General features: G+C 62.6%; 2 protein-coding genes across 4 annotated transcripts; both read left to right on the top strand.

Moving 5' to 3' along the window:
• The first annotated feature begins 22 nt into the window (after window positions 1–22).
• ATF6B (activating transcription factor 6 beta) lies at window positions 23–15,858 on the top strand. Of its 3 annotated transcripts, none has more exons than XM_029055333.2 (19): window positions 23–63; window positions 1,322–1,422; window positions 5,381–5,460; window positions 5,560–5,638; window positions 7,208–7,317; window positions 7,816–7,951; window positions 8,354–8,439; window positions 8,667–8,802; window positions 8,988–9,119; window positions 10,014–10,165; window positions 11,584–11,769; window positions 11,864–11,955; window positions 12,663–12,821; window positions 12,986–13,093; window positions 14,309–14,396; window positions 14,559–14,629; window positions 14,759–14,870; window positions 15,032–15,116; window positions 15,598–15,858. In XM_029055333.2, exons 4-19 carry the CDS (start codon window positions 5,587–5,589, stop codon window positions 15,807–15,809), a joined length of 1,917 nt encoding a protein of 638 aa, XP_028911166.1. In that variant the 5' UTR covers window positions 23–63; window positions 1,322–1,422; window positions 5,381–5,460; window positions 5,560–5,586; the 3' UTR covers window positions 15,810–15,858. The 3 variants fall into 3 exon arrangements, with proteins under 3 accessions (XP_028911166.1, XP_028911167.1, XP_028911165.1); XM_029055334.1 differs by lacking the exon at window positions 23–63 and adding an exon at window positions 799–818; XM_029055332.2 differs by lacking the exons at window positions 23–63; window positions 1,322–1,422 and adding an exon at window positions 3,468–3,573 and having other exon boundaries at window positions 10,014–10,159.
• FKBPL (FKBP prolyl isomerase like) lies at window positions 1,450–2,490 on the top strand. The gene is made up of 2 exons (XM_029055570.2): window positions 1,450–1,489; window positions 1,640–2,490. The coding sequence occupies exons 1-2, from the start codon at window positions 1,450–1,452 to the stop codon at window positions 2,452–2,454; spliced, it is 855 nt and encodes a 284-aa protein (XP_028911403.1). The 3' UTR covers window positions 2,455–2,490.
• Window positions 15,859–18,316: the final 2,458 nt, after the last annotated feature.

Consider the following 18,316-nt stretch of genomic DNA (forward strand, 5'->3'; position numbering starts at 1 on the left):
CCGCGGGGGAGGGGGGGCAAATGGCGCGGGTTCTCTTTCTCTCCTCTGCCCCCCTCCAGACAGGTAAGACCCCCGGGGAGAGGGGTCGAGGGAGCCCGGGGGCAGAGGGGCCGCTCGCTCCGCTTCCGGCTTAGGCCCGAAAGAGGCGGGCCTTTTGCCGGGCCGAAGGGGAACAAGGTGGGGGGAAACGGGGGGAATTGGCGTTTTTTGACCCTCGTGCGGTCCCGTAAGCGGACGCGCTCCCTTCGCCGCGGAGCCTTCTGGGACTTGTAGTCCCCGGCCGACCGGGGCCTCGGGGAAGCGGCCCCTAGAGGTGGGGGAGAAGGGCAAAGGGCCGGCTGGGCCGCGAAGGGAGCTAAAGGGGAGGGTCACAACTGACAGCCCCAACCCCTGGTCACTCAGAACAACTATATGAATATCGTTGGGTCCATATCTCCTATTTATTTCTTTATATTCATCCATTCAATCGTATTAATTGAGCGATTAGGGCGTGCAGAACACTGTACCCAGCGCTTGGGAGAGTACAATGCAACAATAAATAATAATAATGTTGGCATTTGTTAAGCGCTTACTATGTGCCGAGCACTGTTCTAAGCGCTGGGGTAGACACAGGGGAATCAGGTTGTCCCACGTGGGGCTCACAGTCTTAAGCCCCATTTTACAGATGAGGTCACTGAGGCACCGAGAAGTGAAGTGACTTGCCCAAAGTCACACAGCTGACAAGTGGCCGAGCCGGAATTCGAACCCGTGACCTCTGACTCCAAAGCCCGTGCTCTTTCCACTGAGCCACGCTGCGAAACACTGTGCTAAATTCCAGGGTAGGTACAATTCCTGTGGGTAAGGAGTGAATCCGATATCTTGTTATATTGTACTCAAGCGCTCAGGACAGTGGTCCGTGCATGGTAAGTGCTCAATACATACGATTGATGGGTTAGTAGATAATATTATTGGGGTATCAAGTCCTTCCTATGAGTCAGGCATTGTTCTAAGCGCTGCGGTCATCATCGTCAGTGGTATCTCTTGAGTGCTTATTATGTGCACGGCACTGTGTTACGTGCTTGGGAAAGGACACTACAACAGAACCGGTGGATCGTAAGGTTCCCTCATGGGGCTCGCTATCTAAATAGGAGGGAGGACAGGTATCGAATCCTGTTTGTAGAGATGAGAGAAGTGAAGCAACTTGGCCACGGCCACCCAGCAGCTGGTCAGCGCTTAGTACAGTGCTCTGCACATAGTAAGCGCTCGATAAATACTATCGAATGAATGAACCCAGGCCCTCGGGTCTTTCCACCAAGCCACACCGCTTCTCAATCCTCTCTAGGTTTTCGCTGACTGGTCTTGGCCGCACCCCGTCCCCGCCCCTCCGGAGCTCCCAGAATGGAAAGCCCAAATGAGGAGGAGGCAGAAGTGGCAACCGCTGAGGTAGGAGAGAAAGGGAGCGCAGATAAGATGGCGAGGAGCGGACTACCGCCGGAGGGGTCCGCCGCCGGTGAGGAGCGCCGACCGGCGAACCCCAGAGGACGGGGTCCCGTCGCCGTCTCTGCGAAGACCGACTGGTCGGCGGGCGACCCGGACGCGGCCGGTCGGGTTCGGGAGGCCGCCCGGGCCGCCCCCCGGCCGGCCGGGGGGACGGGCGGAGACCCTCCCGGCCCCCCCGGGGCGCCCGCCGGGGTGCCTCGGCCCGCCCCGCGGCCCTCGCTCTGGCGGTGCCCGGACGGCAGCTTCGTGAAACGGATCGTGACCCCGGGCCGGGGCCTAGACAAACCCAAGAGCGGCTCCCGTTGCCGGGTGGCGGTGGCGGCGATGCCCGGCTGGGCCGGCGACTCGGCGGACCTCACCCTGGGCGTGGGGCCTTGGAGGGAGGAGCCCTGGGGACAGCTGATGGAGAAATGCCTGGAGTCCATGCGGCTGGGGGAGGAGGCGGAGCTGCTGCTCCCCGGGGACCCCCGGCCCCCGCCCCGCCTCACCTTGACGGCTTTCACCCCGGGCCGGGACTCCTGGGAGCTGGACCCCGGGGAGAAGGAGGCTCTGGCCCGGGAGGAGAGGGCCCTGGGCACGGAGCTCTTCCGGGCCGGGGACGTGCGGGGGGCGGCCCGCTGCTACGGCCGGGCCTTGCGGTTGTTGCTGACCCTCCCCCCGCCGGGCCCCCCGGGGCGCACGGCCCTCCACGCCAACCTGGCGGCCTGCCAGCTCCTCCTGGGGCAGCCCCGGCTGGCGGCGCAGAGCTGCGAGAGGGCCCTGGAGCGGGAGCCGGGCCACCTCAAGGCGCTCTACCGGAGGGGGGCGGCCCGGGCGGCCCTGGGGGAGCTGGGCGAGGCGGCCGCCGACCTGCGGAGGGTCCTGGAGGCGGAACCGGCCAACCGGGCGGCCCGGGAGGCGCTGGCGAGCGTGGTGGCGAAGGGCCGGGAGCGGGACGCGGAGCTGGCCCGGGGGCTGCGCAAAATGTTCACTTGATTAAAGGCCGTTCGTTCATTCGTCCGATCGTACTTAGCGAGCGCTCACTGTGGGCAAGGCGCCGTAATAAGCGGAAAGAGCAGACGTGAAGCGTGTTCTGGGTCCGTCTGTCGGTCGTATTTATTGAGCGCTAGCTGTGTGCGGAGCACTGGACCGAGTGCTCGGGAGAGTTAAGTAGCTTGCGCAAGGTCACACAGCATACAAGTGTTTTTGTTTTTGTCCGTCTGTCTCCCCCGATTAGACCGTAAGCCCATCGATGGGCAGGGATTGTCTCTATATGTTGCCGAATTGTCCATTCCAAGCACTTAGTACAGTGCTCTGCACATAGTAAGCGCTCAATAAATACTATTGAATGAATGAGAGGCCCAGACAACCGTGTAACAGACGCCTTCCCTGCCCACAACAAGCTTAGAGTCTGGGGGGGGCGGTCGGACATTGATGTCAGTGGATTGACGGTAGTTATCGAGTGCTTACTGTGCGCAGAGCACTGTACTAAGCGCTTGGGAGAGTACACTATAACAATATAATGGACACATTCCCTGCCCACAACAAGCTTACAGTCTCCCAAGTTAGTACAGTGGACATGGACGGTGTCCAACCAGATTTGCTTGTATCCACCCCAGCGCTTAGCATAGTAAGCGCTTAACAAATACCATAATGATCATTAATGATTATTCCTCTCCCAAGCGCTTGGTAAGGTGCTGGGCCCCTAGTAAGCTCTCACTTAACGCCAAGCACCTGCGTGGGAGGCGGGGACGGCCTACTGGCCCTTTAAAGCCTGGCGGGGGCTCGGGCGGCGCAACACCGCCCCCTGGCGCCGGCGGCCGGAAGCCCCTCCGGCTTCTTCCGCGCGGCGATTGGCCCGCGCCCCGCCTCCTCCCCGGCGATTGGCCCACGCCTTCCTGCGCCGCGTCCCTCATTGGTCCTCGCGCTTCCGGGCCCCTCCCCGGCGCGCGGGGATTGGCCGGGCCCGAGGGCGGAACTCCAATTCCGGGTCCAGGGGCCGGAGGCGGGCGGGGGGGGGGAGGGGAAAGATGGCGGCGGAGCTGCTGGTCCTCAGCGACATCGCCGACCCGGCGCGTTTCTTCGCCGACAATCTGCTGAGCGCCGAGGACTGGGGTCCGCGGGGCCGGGGCAGAGGGAAGGGCGGGGGCGGCGCTCCGCGGCTGGGCCCGGGGGCCGCAACGCTGACGAGCCCGAGGGGGCGGGGCCCGGCCTGGGTTGAACCATCCCGGGGCGGGGGGGAGGGGCCCGGGGCGGGGCGGACCAATGCGGGGCGCGGGGGGGGGGGAGCAAGAGGGAGCGGCGCGTGTACTTGCGTGTACGCCTGCATCTATGTGTGTACGTATGTGGGTGTACAGTCCGTCCTGGCCTCGGGGTGAACCCCCCGGGGTGCTCGGGGTCCCCAGGAGGGGTTTTAGCTTTGCTGTGTGTGTGTGTGTGTGTTGGGGTTAAGCCCCCGCCGACTCTACCACTCCGGAATTGGTGGGAGGGGTCGCGGCCTGAACCATCGGGCCCGGAGCGCGGGGGGGGGGGGGCGGCCACTCAGCGATATTTGTTACTATTAATAATAAAAACTATAATGACGGCATCTGTTAAGCGCTTACTATGAGCCCAGCGCTCTTCTAAAGCGCTGGGGGAGATACAGGGTCATCAGATGGCCCCACTCGGGGTTCGCAGACTTAATCCCTATTTTAATAATAATTGTTCTCATGGTGTTGGTTAAGCGCTTATTATGTGGCCAGCGCCGTTGTAAACGCTGGGGGACATCCAAGGTAATCGGATTGCCCCCCGTGGGGCTCGCAGTTCTCTCATCTGTAAAAAATGGGGGTGAAGAGTGTGAGCCCCGCGGGGGACAACCTGATTACCTTGGATCTCCCCCCAGCGCTTAGAAAAGTGCTTGGCACCGAGTAAGCGCTAAACAAATACCAACATTATTATTAATCCCTCTTTTCATAATAGTAATTATTATGGTATTTGTTAAGCGCTTACTCGGTGCCAAGCACTTTTCTAAGCGCTGGGGTAGATGCAAGATAATCAGATTGCACGTGGGGCTCACAGGCTTAATCCCCATTTTAATAATAATAATTATTATTATGGTATTTGTTAATCGCATACAATGTGCCAAGCACATTTCTAAGCACTGGGGTAGATGCAAGATCATCAGGTTGCCCTACGTGGGGCTCACAGGCTTAATCCCCATTTTACAGATGAGGGAACTGAGGGACGGAGAAGTGACTTGCCCAAAGTCACAGAGCTGATAAACAGTGGTCAGAATTAGAACCCACGACCTCTGACTCCCAAGCCTGGACTCTTTCCGCTAAGCCACGCGGCTTCGCTGCTTCTCATTATTAATAAAGAGGGTATTTGTTAAGGGCTTACTTTGTGCCAGGCACCGTACCTAAGCACTGGGGTGGATGCAAGCAAATCGAGGTGGACACAGGCCCTGTTCTGTGTGGGGCTCACAGTCTCAGTCCCCATTTTACAGAGGAGGGAAATGAGGCCCAGTGAAGTGACTTGCCCACGACCACACAGCAGACAAGTGGCGGAGCCGGGATTAGAACCCACGACCTTCTGACTCCCGTGTCTCGGCTCTGTCCACTCTGCCTTGCTATTAGGCGCTTGCTTGGGTGACTCTCATATTAAAGGTTCATTCTGTGCCCGCAGTGAGCTTACAGGCTAGAGGGGGAGATAGACGTTAATGGAAATAAAGAAATGACAGAGGTGGACACGAGTGGGACTGGGGCGGCGGATGAATAAAGGGAGCAAGTCAGGGCGACACAGAAGGAGTTGAAGGATAGGAGTGGGGAGTGGGGCCTTTGGCCTGATCGGTCAATCAGTCAGTATTATTTATTGAGTCCTTACTACGTGCAGAGCACTCTACTAAGCGCTTGGGACAGTCCAATATAAGACTATTGCCCCGCAGACAGCAGCCTGTACACCTGCCTGGATGGAGGGTCGGAGGAGCAGACGCAGCTCTTCCGCTGCCTGGACCTGGACGTCCCGGTAACGACGCTGACCCTTGGGGGAGGGCCGGGGGGGGGCGGGAGGGGGTCCGGGCTGGGGGTCCCACCACCCTGACGCCTCCCCTCCTCTCCCCGTCAGCTGGACAGTGGCTCCCTGGACCTGGACATGGACATCAGCCCCCCGGAGCCCCCCTGGGACCTGCTACCCATCTTTCCAGGTGAGAGAGGCCTCTCCCTCCCTGCAGAGGGAAGCCCCAGTCCCCTTTTTCCTTTTTTTTAAATGGTATTTGTTAAGCACTTACTATGTGCCAGGCACTGTACTGAGTGCTGGGGTTGGTAACCCATCAGTGGGATGGATTGAGCATTTACTATCTATTCACTCACTAATTCAATTGTTTTTGTTGAGCACTTACTGTGGGCAGGGCATTGTACTAAACGCTTGGGAGAGTACAATTCAACAATAAACAGACACATTCCCTGCCCGCAACGAGTTTACAGTCTAGAGGACAGGGAGACAGACATTAATATTAAGAAATAAATTGCAGACGTGGATATGAGTGCAGTGGGGCTGGGAGCAAGTCAGGGTGACCAGAAGGGAGTGGGAGGAGAGGAAAGGGGGGCTTAATCAGGGAAGACCTCTTGGAGGAGATGGGCCTTCAATAAGGCTTTGAAGGTCGGGGGAGAGGAATTGTCTGTTGGGATTGAGGAGGGAGATATGGGCGGGGTGTCGGCGGCGGGATAGACGAGATCGAGGCACAGTGAGAAGGTTGGCATTAGAGGGGTCAAATGCGCGGGCTGGGTTGGATTAGGAGAGGAGGGAGGTGAGGGAGGAGGGGGCGAGGGGATGGACCGCTTTGAAACCAATGGTGAGGAGTTTCTGTGTGATGGGGAGGAGGATGGGCCACCACTGGAGTTTTCAGAGGAGTGGCGAAACATGTCCCGAGTGTTTTTGTAGAAAAATGATCCAGGCAGCATCACTGTGTGAACAGGAGTGGAGAACGACAGGAGTCTGGGAGGTCAGCAAGGAGGCTGATGCAGTAATCCAGGCAGGATGTGCAGAGCACTGTACTAAGTGCTTGGGAAAGTCCTGTACAGCAGAGTTAGCAGGCATCTTCCCTGCCCATAATGAGCGTACAGTCTGGCTGGGGAGACAGACATTATTACAGGATCATCAGATTGGGCACAGTCCCTGTCCCACATGGGACTCCCAGGACCAATTTCCACTTTTACAGATGAGGAAACTGAAGCCCAGAGGAAGTGCAGTGACTTGCCCAAGGTCACACAGCAGACAAATGACAGAGTCAGGAGTAGAACTCAGGTCCTTTGAATCCCAGGTCCAGGCTCTTTCCACTAGGAGATGCTGCTTCCCCTTCCCGACAGAGCCTGAAGGCTCTGGATCGTCATTGCTCTCTTCTACCTTATTTTTTTTGAAGTGCTTACTATGTCTCAGGCAGTGTTCTAAATGCCGGGGTAGGTACAAGATAATCAAGTTGGACACAGTCTCCATCCCACGTGGAGGTCACAATTTAATCCCCATTTAAAGATGAGGTAACGGGCCCAGAGAAGTTCAGTGACTTGTCCAAAGTCACACGGCTGACAAAGAAGGGAGCCGGGATTGAAACTCAGGTCCTTTTGACTCCCAGGCCTCGTGCACTACCCACTAGACCATGCCGCCTCCCTTCCACCTCCGCTTCGTCCCCTCCTCTGCTCCTGTGTGGGATCTGACGTACCCCCTCCGCCCCCCCGTCTCTGTCTCTCTCTCTGTCTCCGTCTCTTTCCCGTACTAGATCTGCAGGTGAAATCAGAACCGTCCTCCCCCTGCTCCTCCTCCTCCTCCTCCTCCTCCTCCTCCCCCCCCAGCTCCGAGTCATCGCTGTCCACAGAGCCCCCCGGCCTGGTGAGTCCCCCCGCCCCACCCGCCCTGTCCCCGGTGAGTCTCCTTGCCCCCGGGGTTCGGGGAGGGATCCCCTCGAGGGTGGGGGTCGTTGCCCATTCGCCCCTCCCGAGGGCACCAGACGGGCGATAGCCGCTTCGATCCCGGAGATCCGGAGGGGCGGGCCTTCTCGGCGGCCCTGCTTCTCCCTGGACCCCCACAGACCCCTCTCTCTCCAGTGACCCGGCGGGGCGAGCCTTCTCAGCAGCCCTGCCTCTCCCCGGGCCCCACAGACACCCCTCCAGAGACCCAGAGGGGCAAGTCTTCTCCTCCGGCTCACAGGCCCCTCTCTCTACGGAGTCTGGGAGGGGCGAGCCTTCCCCTCAGCAGTCCTGCCTCTCCCTAGGCCCCCTCCCAGAGCCCACCCTCTCTCTCTCTCTCTCTCTCTCTCTCTCTTTCTCTCTCTCCCCCCGCCCCGCCCCGGAGCTCCCTCCCTCCCCCTCAGCCTCGCCTCTCCCACAGGCCCCCAGTGCGGAGGAGACGTCGGCTGTGAAGGCGGAGGCACCGGGCGCCCGGCTCTGCCTCCTGGGAGATGACCTGACCCTCCCGCCAGACTCCGTTCAGATCACTGTGGGCTCCTCCCCCGACGACCCCCCAGGTAGCCAGTCGAGCCACGGCCCAAAGCCCCCGAGGGGCTGGGGAGGGCAGGGAAGGGGGAGGATTCTCCACCCACGCTATTTGGGGGTGGGCAGCCTGCTGCCCATCACTTCTCCCTCGCATCTGTCATCCCAACTCTCATCTTTCTCGTGAGGCTTCGTCTTTCTTCTCGGAGAATCCTGCCCCTGCCCCCCGCTGCAGTCCGTTCCCTCTCTCCTCAGCTCCCATCCTTCCCACCCGCCCCCGTCCACAGTCCGTCCCCGGATCGGGCTCCCATCCCTCCCTCCTACCCACCGCCACCACCCAGCTCCGGTCCCTCCCCCCGACTGGCTCCCGTCCTCCCCCTTCCCCCACCCGACTCGGATCTCCCCCCCACCCAGCTCTTATCTGTCCCCCGACTCAGATGCCGAGGCCAAGTCAGAGCCCGCGTCCCCGTCCTCTCCGCTCAGCTCCTCACAGGCCGTCCTCGCCGCGGAGTCTCCCGGCCAGGTGAGAGCTTCCTGCTTCCCGCTTCCCTCTCCTCTGCCTCCCCTTCCGCCCCTGCCCCTTGACTCTCCCTGTGGGTGCCCGAGGCGGTACTCCTGCAGTCCGGTCCCCTCCCCACGCCCCAAGGGCGAGGGAGCCTTCTGACCCCACCCCCGCCCCGCCGCTCCCTTTCCCCACAACGTGACGCTCCCCTCTTCACCCCTCCACCCCCTCCGTCCACTTTCCGTCAGATTTTGGGGGTGAAGGAGGTGCTGGGTTTCAAGAAGGAATCCCAGGCCCCCCAGCTTTGCCTTCTGGGGGACGTCCTGCCCCCCGCCTTCGGCTCCGTCCAGATCAGCGTGGGTCCCCTCCCCGACGGCCCCTCAGGTACTCGCCCCCTCGCCCCCCGAGGTCTCCGGGCCACTCGGGCTGGGAGGGTAGGGACCCGAGAGGGGCGGCGGAGGTCGGGGGGACGGGATCAAGGATGAGTCCCAGAAGGGAGATGCCCCGGTCGGCCTCAGCCTAGCCCCCACACAACCTCTCCTTCTCCTCCCCCCGCCTCCCACCCCCAGGTCAGGCCCAGCCCCAGCGGAAGCCTCTGTTACAGCCGAAACCGGTGATCGTGACGTCCGTCCCGCTGGCTGCCAGCGCCTCGTCTCCCAGCCCCGCCGTCCTGCTGCAGCCCCTCGCCCAGCCCCCACCAGGTACACGGCCCGGGGGGAGCAGGAGGAAGAGGAGGAGGGGGAGGGAAAGTAGAGGCCGGGAAGGTCCACGTAAGGGACCTTGCCCATCTGGACCCTCCAGTCACCCCCTGGGAAGCTTCCCTTCTCATCGGTCCATCTAGAGGATTTATCCAGCACCTACTATGTGCTGAGATCTGTATTAAGCACCGTACACAAACATGATTCCTGTCCTCAAGGAGCGTACAGTCTCAAAGAGGAGGCAGACCCTGAAGTATATTACAGAGAGGAGGAAATAATAGAGCATAAATATATGTAGAGAAGCAGCGTGGCCTAGTGGAAAGAGCCTGAGCCTGCGAGTTACCAGACCTGGGTTCTAATCCAGACTCCACCATTTGTCTGCTGTGTGACTTTGGGTAGATCACTTCCCTGGGTCTCAGTTCTCTCATATGTCAAATGAGGATTAAGACTGGGAGCTCCAAGTGTGACAAGGACTGAGTTCAATCTGATTATCACGTATCCACCTCAGTACTTAGTACAGTGCCTGACACGCAGTAAGTGCCTAAAAAACAAAAAGGGGGCAGGGAGTGGATAAGTCAGAGGAAGTTACTGGGGGCGGGGTGGAAACTCCACCTCCAGGTGAGTCCAGGGGAGTGAGGCAGGTGGTCTTCCCGGCCGGCCGTCGGAGGAATCCGATTCCCGGCTCGGGGCCGAGGGGAGCCCTGAGGCTCTCTCTTCCACCCTCTGCAGGGTGTCGAGGAGGGGGCGGGGGTCGTTGGGAAGGGTCCCCTGGAACCCTCTGCTCCGGGGGGCATCGGCGATCTGCTCTGGGGGTCTGGAGCCCGAGAGACGGGGCCTTCCCAGAGGGGAGGGTTAAAGGCCAGGGGGCTAAGGCTTGCCCCCCCTCCTTCCCACCAGTCCCCCCCGGACCCCCGGTCGTCCTGCTTCACGGGCCCGTGCGCGTTCAGGCCCCCCCGGTGGATGGGCCGGCCCCGCCCGCCCCCAGGCCCGAGAGGAAGAGCATCGTCCCCGCGCCCACGGCCGGGACCCCCTGCCCCCCTGAGGTGGATGTGAGTAGGAGGCGCTGTCGGGTCCGTCGTGAGTCGGTCGTATTTATTTATTGAGCGCTTACTACGTGCAGAGCACTGGACTGAGTGCTTGGGAGAGTCAAATATAACTATATAACAGACTCATTCCCTGGCCACAACGAGTTTACTATATAGAGAGGGAGATGGACATGAATAGAAATACATAAATGATGGAGATGGTGCTGGGGGTGGGGGAGATGGTGCTGGGGGTGGGGAACAAGTCAGGGTGATGCAGAAGGGAGTGGGAACCCTGCCCGGGATTAGGCTGACTGCTTGTAAGGGGAATAAACCCTCCTTCTGCATCAGAGTGAGCTCCCCGGTGAGGCCCACACGGGCACACACGCAGGTACACACGTGTGCACACACCCTCTCCTCCCCCTTCCAGAACAGTTGATTGATAGTGGTGGAATCTCAGACCAGGCCCAGCAGACTTCGCCTCCCTCAGCTGTGGGACTCGTTCTTAATTTAAAGCCAGGGGTCCCCGGCTCCCCCAACCCTCCCCCAGCCCAAGCGGCTCTCCTGGGAAGTCCGTCCGCCCCTCCCTCATCTGACCCTCTCGGCCTTCCCGGGGCCAACCCCGCCGCTCCCTCCGGGAGCCGGCGGGGACTCCCCCCTCTTCGCTGGCCTCGCCCAATTCCTCCCTTATGATCGGCCGGGCCGCAGATGACATCACCCTATGAGTGGCTGGCATCCCGTTCGAATGTTTCCCTCTGGGAGGGGTCCCGAGGAGGGGTGAGGTGAGGGCCCCGCTCGAGAACCCCCACCCCCACCCGCCGCCGGCCTGTGCCACCCCCTGCCGCCCACCCCCACGGCCCTCTCTTCCGGGGGCGGGGCTGCCGGCCTGACATGGCGTCCCCCAGCCGAGGAGAAAGCAGAAGAAGAAAGGAGGAGGGATGGAGGGGCGGGTGGGAACCAGAAGAGGAGAAGCTGGGATAGCAGAGGATTTAGGGGTCAGTGTGGAGGAGCGGGAGGGCCGCTGACCAGCCCCATGAACGCTGGAGGATCGCCACCCCCGAGTAGGTGTATAGGTCGGGGGTGGCGATCCTCCAGCGTTCATGGGGCTGGTCAGCGGCCCTCCCGCTCCCCCTGTACAGCTGAGGAGGGGCAGAGACCGGTGAGGTTTCCGGGGACCAAGCTTGGGCAGGGGCTCGGAGCGGGGAGCGAGAGACCCTCTTCGCTCCATCTGGAGAGCTCAGCACGCAGTAAGCGCTCAATAACTATGACCGAATGAATGAGAGGGAGAGCGGCGGCTGCAGTCGGTGGGGAAAGGAGCGAGGGCGGAGCTCGAGAGGGGCTTCCCGGGATGGGAGAAGGTGGGGGCAGGGCGGGGGCCGACTGGCGCCGAGGCGGGGGGGATGCGGTGTGACCCTCCCGCCCCGCCTCCGGCCTCGGTTCCGCAGGCGAAGCTGCTGAAGCGGCAGCAGCGGATGATCAAGAACCGCGAGTCGGCCTGCCAGTCCCGGCGGAAGAAGAAGGAGTACGTGCAGGGCCTGGAGGCCCGGCTCCAGGCCATCCTGGCCGACAACCAGCAGCTGCGCAGGGAGAATGCCGCCCTGCGCCGACGCCTCGAGGGGCTCCTGGCCGAGGTCAGCCGGGGCCGCTGCGGGGGCCGCGGGGGGACCCGCCCCGGGGTGGCCCTACGGGATCTCACGCCCCCGCTCTCCCCCCGGGCCCCTGCAGAACAGCGAATTGAAGTTCGGAGCCGGGAACAGGAAGGTGGTCTGCGTCATGGTCTTCCTACTGTTCATCGCCTTCAACTTTGGGCCCGTCAGGTGAGGTCCCGGACATCAAGGCGGCACGTCCCCGCCGCCTCCCCTCTCCCCGATTCCGACACCCCTCCCTGCGCACGTTTCCACGTGCAGCGTGACAGTAACAATTCTGCTATTTTTTTAAGCCTTTACCACGTGCCGGGTGCCGTACTGAGCGCTGGGGTACATCCAAGCTAATCAGGCTGGAAACAGTCCCTGTCCCACATTGGGCTCACGGTCTTAATCCCCGTTTTACAGACGACTTCACCGAGGCCCAGAGAAGCAAAATGACTTGCCCAAAGTCACACGGTGGACGAGCGGCAGAGCCGGGATTAGGGCCCGTGTCCTTCTTACTCCCAGGCCCGTACTCTGTCCGCTAGGCCCCGCTGCTTCTCGTAAAATAGTCCGTTGCGTCTTCTGGGAATCGAACCCGGGCCTTCTGCTCGGCAGGCAAGAATTCTCCCACTGAACCGCGAATATCCGACGTCTGTGTCCTCCCCTGTCCGACGGCCCTCATTCTGCCCGCCCCTCAGTCCTTTCGGTACAGGCTGGCTTCCGCCCCCGGGCCCCGTCGTTGGCACAGCCCCTTCTGCCCCCCCACCCCCCCGCCCGAAAGGACTAGTGGGGCAGTCTGTGGGGGTGCCTCCTTCTCTGTAGGGGAGCGGCCCGGGGGAGGAGGGGGGCTGACTGGCTCCCGCCCCCGTCCCCGCTCCCCGTCGCCCCGCCCCCAGCATCACCGAGTCACCCTCGGCCCCCGCCTCGCTCCGGGAGAAGGGCGAGGAGCCGCGGCCCCGGAGGCACCTGCTGGAGTTCTCGGGGGACCCGCCCCGGGAGGCGCCCCCGGCCCCGGAGGAGCCCCGGCCCAGCGCCCCCAGCCGGCCCCGCTTCAGGTAAGGGCGGGCGTGGCTCCCCCCAGCCCCGGCCCCTCGTGGGTGCGAGGGGGTGGAGGGGGATGTCGAGAGGCTCCCCCTCTGCAGCTGGGTCCCTTCTGCAGGGCCCCGGGGGGTGGCCCTCACTCCCCACACCCCACCCTGAGCCTCGCTGTCCCCACCAGGAACCTGACCGCCTACCCTGGGGGCGTGAAGGAGCTGCTGCTCAGAGACCTGGACCAGCTCTTCTTGTCCCCAGACTGTCGCCACTTCAACCGTACCGAGTCCCTGCGGTAAGGGGGTGGGGGCCGGGCTGAGCCGGCCGGGGGCGGGGCCGCTGGTCCCTGCGGTTGGGGGATCCGACTGGCCGGGCCCGGGGTCACCTGACCTTGCGGCGCCGGTGCCGGGCCAGCTGGGGACGGGGCTGACGGGTCCCTCGGCCATCCCAGGGACACCTGGGGGAGGGGGCGGGGCCCCACCCATGCCCAGATAGCTCACGAGAAGCCAGTGTCCCACCAACCACCTCGGCCTTTTTTTTAAATGGTATTTGTTAAGCACTTACTATGTGTCAAGCACTCGTCTAAGAACCGGAAGAGATACGGTTTTTCTGGTTGGACGCAGTCCCTCTCCCACATGGGGCTCACGGTGTAGGTTGGAGGAAGGAGGATCGAATCCCCATTTTACAGTTGAGGAAACTGAGGCAGAGAGAAAATAAGCGACTTGCCTAAGGTCACCCAGCAGGCAACTGGTAGTTAGGATTAGAACCCGGGTCCTCCGGACTCCCAGGCCCGTGCCGTATTCACTGGGCCACACGTGCTGCTCTATTGAGCGCTGGCTGACTGTAGAGCACTGTACTGAGAGAGTCCAATACAACAGAGGTGGTTGAGGAAGATTTGGGAGTCATCCCCATAGAGGTGGTCGTTGATGCCGTGGGAACGAGTGGAGACCGAGAGGAGATGGGAACGCAGAACTAGAGGAGCGGCTTGGCCCAGTGGGAAGAGCCCCAGGCCTGGGCGTCAGGGGGCCGGGGTTCTCAAACCAGCTGGGCCACTCACCTGCTGGGTGAAACCGGGCAAGTCGGTTCACTTCCCTGTGCCTCAGTTTCCTTCCCTAAAAAATGGGAATTCAGTGCCCGTTCTCCCTCCTACTTAGATTGGGGGCAAGTCAGTTCACTTCTCTGCGTCTCAGTCTAAAAAATGGGAATTCAGTGCCCGTTTTCCCTCCTACTTTGAGGGCAAGTCAGTTCACTACTCTGTGTCTCCTACGCTAAAAAATGGGAATTCAGTGCCTCTTCTCCCTCCTACTTAGGCCGCGTCCAACCTGATTGCCTTGGATCTACCCCAGCGCTCAGAACGGGGCTTGGCGCCTCCTAAGCGCGTAACAAATACAATAAAAAACAAAACCTGAGCCTTTGGTAATAGTAAACCCCTGGGGAGAGAGCCAGTCTAGGGTGACGAGGCAGGGGCGGCAGGCGAGGGTGACGCTGACCTTTGACCTCCCCGCCCCAGGCTGGCCGATGAACTGAGCGGCTGGGTCCGGCGGCACCAGAGCGGGCGCAAGAGAAGCCCCCAGCCCCGGAGGGCACGCGAGAGACAGGTAGGAGCCCCGGGGTTGGCAGGGGGGCCTGGGAAAGGGGGTACCTGCCGTGACGTGGGCGGGATCGGGGGGTGGGGCAGTCCCGGGGAGCTGCGAGAGGGGTCTGGTGTGGGGGTTTCTCCCCGCCCCCAACGCTGTTGCACTCCCCCTCCCCTCTTCTAGAAGTCCCAACTACGGATGAAGTCACCTCCAGCCCGTGCCGTCCCCCCGCACCCTCCTGGCCCTCCTGAAAGGTGAGTTGATTCCCCTGGAGCAGAGGCCCAGTCACCTCCCATTTCCCAGGGGGGCGTCCCAGAGCCCCTCCCCACTGGGGTCCCCCAACCCGTCTTCCCCCCATTGCCTCCCCGTCCCCGACCCCGCAGGGAGTCCCTGAGCCAGCTGCAGCTCTACCGCCACCCCAAGCATTCGGAGCCGGAGTTCTTAGATGCCATCGACAGGCGCGAGGACACCTTCTACGTCGTCTCCTTCCGCCGGGTGAGACCTCCCCGCCGCCCCGCCCCTCCCTTCCCCGTCCCAGCGCCCCGGCTTGGGGTTCCGGGCAGCCGTGGTGGGAGAGCGTTGGCCAGGGGGAGGGGGCGGAGGGGGCACCGGGGCCCCCCTCCCCGCCAGCCACTCTCTCCTCCGGGCCTCCACAGGACCACCTTCTCCTGCCAGCCATCAGCCACAACAAGACGTCCCGGCCCAAGATGTCCTTAGTGATGCCCGCCATGGCCCCCAACGGTAACGAGGGAACGCCTCCACGGCAGGGGTTGGTGCGGGCCCGGGAAGGGGAAGGGGAGGGAGGAGAGAGAGCTGGGCCAGGGAAGGATGGGGCTATCGGAGCGGAGAGCGGGGAACCCAGGCACCCGAGACTGAGGGCTCCAAAGAGAGGTGGGAGACTCTCCCTTGAGGGCCTGTGGCAGAGCAAGAAGTAGGAGACTTTTGATAGGGGAGAGCGGGGTAGGGGGTGGGGAGGGAGATCCAGCACTTAGTACAGTGCTCTGCACACAGTAAGCGCTCAGTAAATACAATTGAATGAATGAATTGGTCCAGTAGAGAAGCCGCATTGGCTACCGAGAGGTTGGTGGGGTTGGTGACGGGAGTGGGGTTGGGGACAACGCTGCCGTCGTGCTGCCCGATAGCCGTGGAAGAGCCTGAGGCGAAGGGGGTCTGACGTGAGTGGTTCTCTCCCCCCGCCCCTTCCCATCCCCCCCCGGTGCAGAGACGCTTTCCGGCAGAGGCCCCGGGGACTACGAGGTCATGATGCAGATCGAGTGTGAGGTGATGGACACTCGCGTGATCCACATCAAGAGCTCCACCGTGCCACCCTCCCTCCGCCCGGCCCCCGGCAACGCCACCCGGGACCCCCTGCCCCCGCCGGCCCCCACCCGTCGCCCTCCCCTCCACCGGCCCCTCTACCTCGGCCAGCCCTGACCCCGACCCCTCCGGCCTGCACTGATTCGGAGCTGAGAGGCCGGGGTGGCGGGGGGGGGGGGGGGGGGGGGGGGGGGGCCTAGATCCTCCCTCCCTGCCCCCGGGCCTCCTGACTCTGGGGTGAGAGGGGAGGGGGTTGGCACTGTCAGGTCAGGGGGTAAGGGCCAGGCCAAGGCACTTGGTCGGGGTGGGGCGGTGCCTAGCACCCCCTCGTTCATAGGATGGATCCCCTTTCCCTCTTTCTGCTGTGGGGTTCAAAGGGACCAGTTTTTGAGGGTTCTTTTCTCTTCCTGTTCATGTTCTACTGTTTCTCTGGTGTTGGACTGGGGAGGGGAAGGAGGTGGTCCGTCCCGTGGGCCCGGAACCCATGAGCTATGTTTTTACATTATGGGGGAGGTTTGGCTGTGATGGGGGAGGTAGGGGAGGCAAGAGCGACTGGGCTGTGTATGTGGTTGCGTGCGTGTGTGTGTGCGTGCGTCTCCCTATTTTTTATTATTAAAGAAGACAGAACTAGAGGGGGTGCCGTCTAACTGGCAGATGGTCGGGGTGTGCTCAGGGAGAAGCGGGGGGGGGGGGCAAGGAGCTCCCTGCCGGGGTCTCCGGCCCAAGGAAACACGGGCGAGGGGCCCCGTGTCCCCCACCAGTCCGCGTGTCCAGTTCCCAGGCCCGGGGCGGGAATGGGTGTCCCGGGACTGGGTCACGCACCGCTCCGGAATGTTCCCGGGTAAACAGGAAGGAACGCGGCACCCCCCCCCCCCATACTGTGGAAAGGGGGAGTCATAGGCGCCATCACCCGAGGACAGGCGCGGCCCTGGGGCGTCCTCCTGCCTGTCCTCCCACCCCTTGCTCTGGCCCGAGACAAACAACAGGAGCGGGGACCGGGCCAAGGCCCTCGGCCAGGAAGACGGAGGGAGACCCCTCCCAACCCAGAGGTGGCAGAGCCGGGGATCCTCAGCCTGGGCAGGGGGCCACGTGAGAGGGGGCGTGGGAGGCCGCCGGGTCGGCCTGGCCCGGGGTCCGGCGGGCTCGCCTCCTTCCTCCGGCGCCCCCCCCCAGCCCCCGGCCAGCCGCTCCCGATCGTCAGCCCCGGGGGCGCGACCCCCCCCACAGCCGCCCGGGTCGGGGAGGGAGGCCCCGGGCCAAGTGGGCGTCCGGAGGATCGGCTGGCCCTCGGCCGGGCCGGGCCCGGAGCCCGGGCCTCGGGGGTGGCGGGAGGGTGAGGCGAGGAGCCGACCGGACCTTCACGTGGCCAGGCGGGCCCTGGGTGCCTTCCCCTCCCTGCCGGCCACTGTTTGGGGGGAAAATAAAACGGAGTAACCATGGCGACTCAGATGGGGGCTCCCAGGGGCGGGGCTGTCTACGAACAGGCCCCCGGCCCCCTTACCTCCTACGGCTACAACTCCCCAAGCGGAGGGATGGGAGGTTTGTTTCGCCTTCTTTTCCTCCTCCTCGAATCCAAAATCTCCCCCTTTCCCCTTCCGCTCTTCCCGATCCCCCCGTCCCCCCCTCCTCTCGTCCCGATCCCCCTTATCTCCCTCCGTGGCCCGTTCCCCCTCGACGGTGCTCGAAGGCTAGGAGAGAGGCTCGGCCACCAGGGGGCGGCCAAGTGGCCTCGGGGACCCTGGGGGGGGGGGGTGGCACCGGGCATGCGCGAGGATAACCCACCGGTTATCGGAGCGCACGAGCGCGGGTGTGTGCCCGAATGGGGGGGGGGGGGGGCGGCGCGAGCCCGATAGCGATTGGGCGAGGGCAGAGCACGCGGCCCGCGGAGGGGGTTGATTGGACGAGAGCGGGGCCCCGCTCGGAGGAGGCGGGAAGGGCACGTGGCAGGGCACGCGGGCGGCGCGCGGTCCTCGAGGCTCCCCCGGGGGTCGGTTGGATGGGGGGGGGGGGGGGCGCCAATTCGCTCCCCTCCCGACTTCACCTCCCGGGGGCTGCCGACCGCCCCGTCGTCCCTCCTAGCTCCCCACCCTCCTCCCCTACCTCCTTAAGCCCCTTTCCCTCCTCCTCGACTCTATTGATCCAGCGCTTATTAGGTGCAGAGCACCTTGGGTCCCATGTCCCCTCGCTTTCTCGAAATAACGAATAATAATTACGGCATTTGTAAGTGCTTACTATGTGCCGAGGGCTGGTCCAAGCCCCGGGGCATCTGCAAGGTTAGCCGTTTAGACCCACGTCATTTCCCACGGGAGGCGCCCAGTCTAGGTAAGAAGGAGTAGGATTTAATAATACCTAATATTTAATAATAATGTTGGTATTTGTTAAGCACTTACGATGTGCCAAGCACTGTTCTAAGCGCCGGGGTAGATACAAGGTAATCCGTTTGTCCCACGGAGATTCTTGCAGATGAGAAAACTGAGGCACGGAGCAATTAAGGTCACACAGTAGACAAGTGGCAGAGTCGAGATTAGAACCCAGGACTCCAAGGTCCATGCCCTTTCCACTAAGCAATACTGCTTCTCTGCTTTCTTCCCCTCACACTTCCTGCCACCTCTCTTCTCTGTCCC

This window comes from Ornithorhynchus anatinus, chromosome X5, assembly GCF_004115215.2.
Source record: "Ornithorhynchus anatinus isolate Pmale09 chromosome X5, mOrnAna1.pri.v4, whole genome shotgun sequence".
Taxonomy (NCBI): domain Eukaryota; kingdom Metazoa; phylum Chordata; class Mammalia; order Monotremata; family Ornithorhynchidae; genus Ornithorhynchus; species Ornithorhynchus anatinus.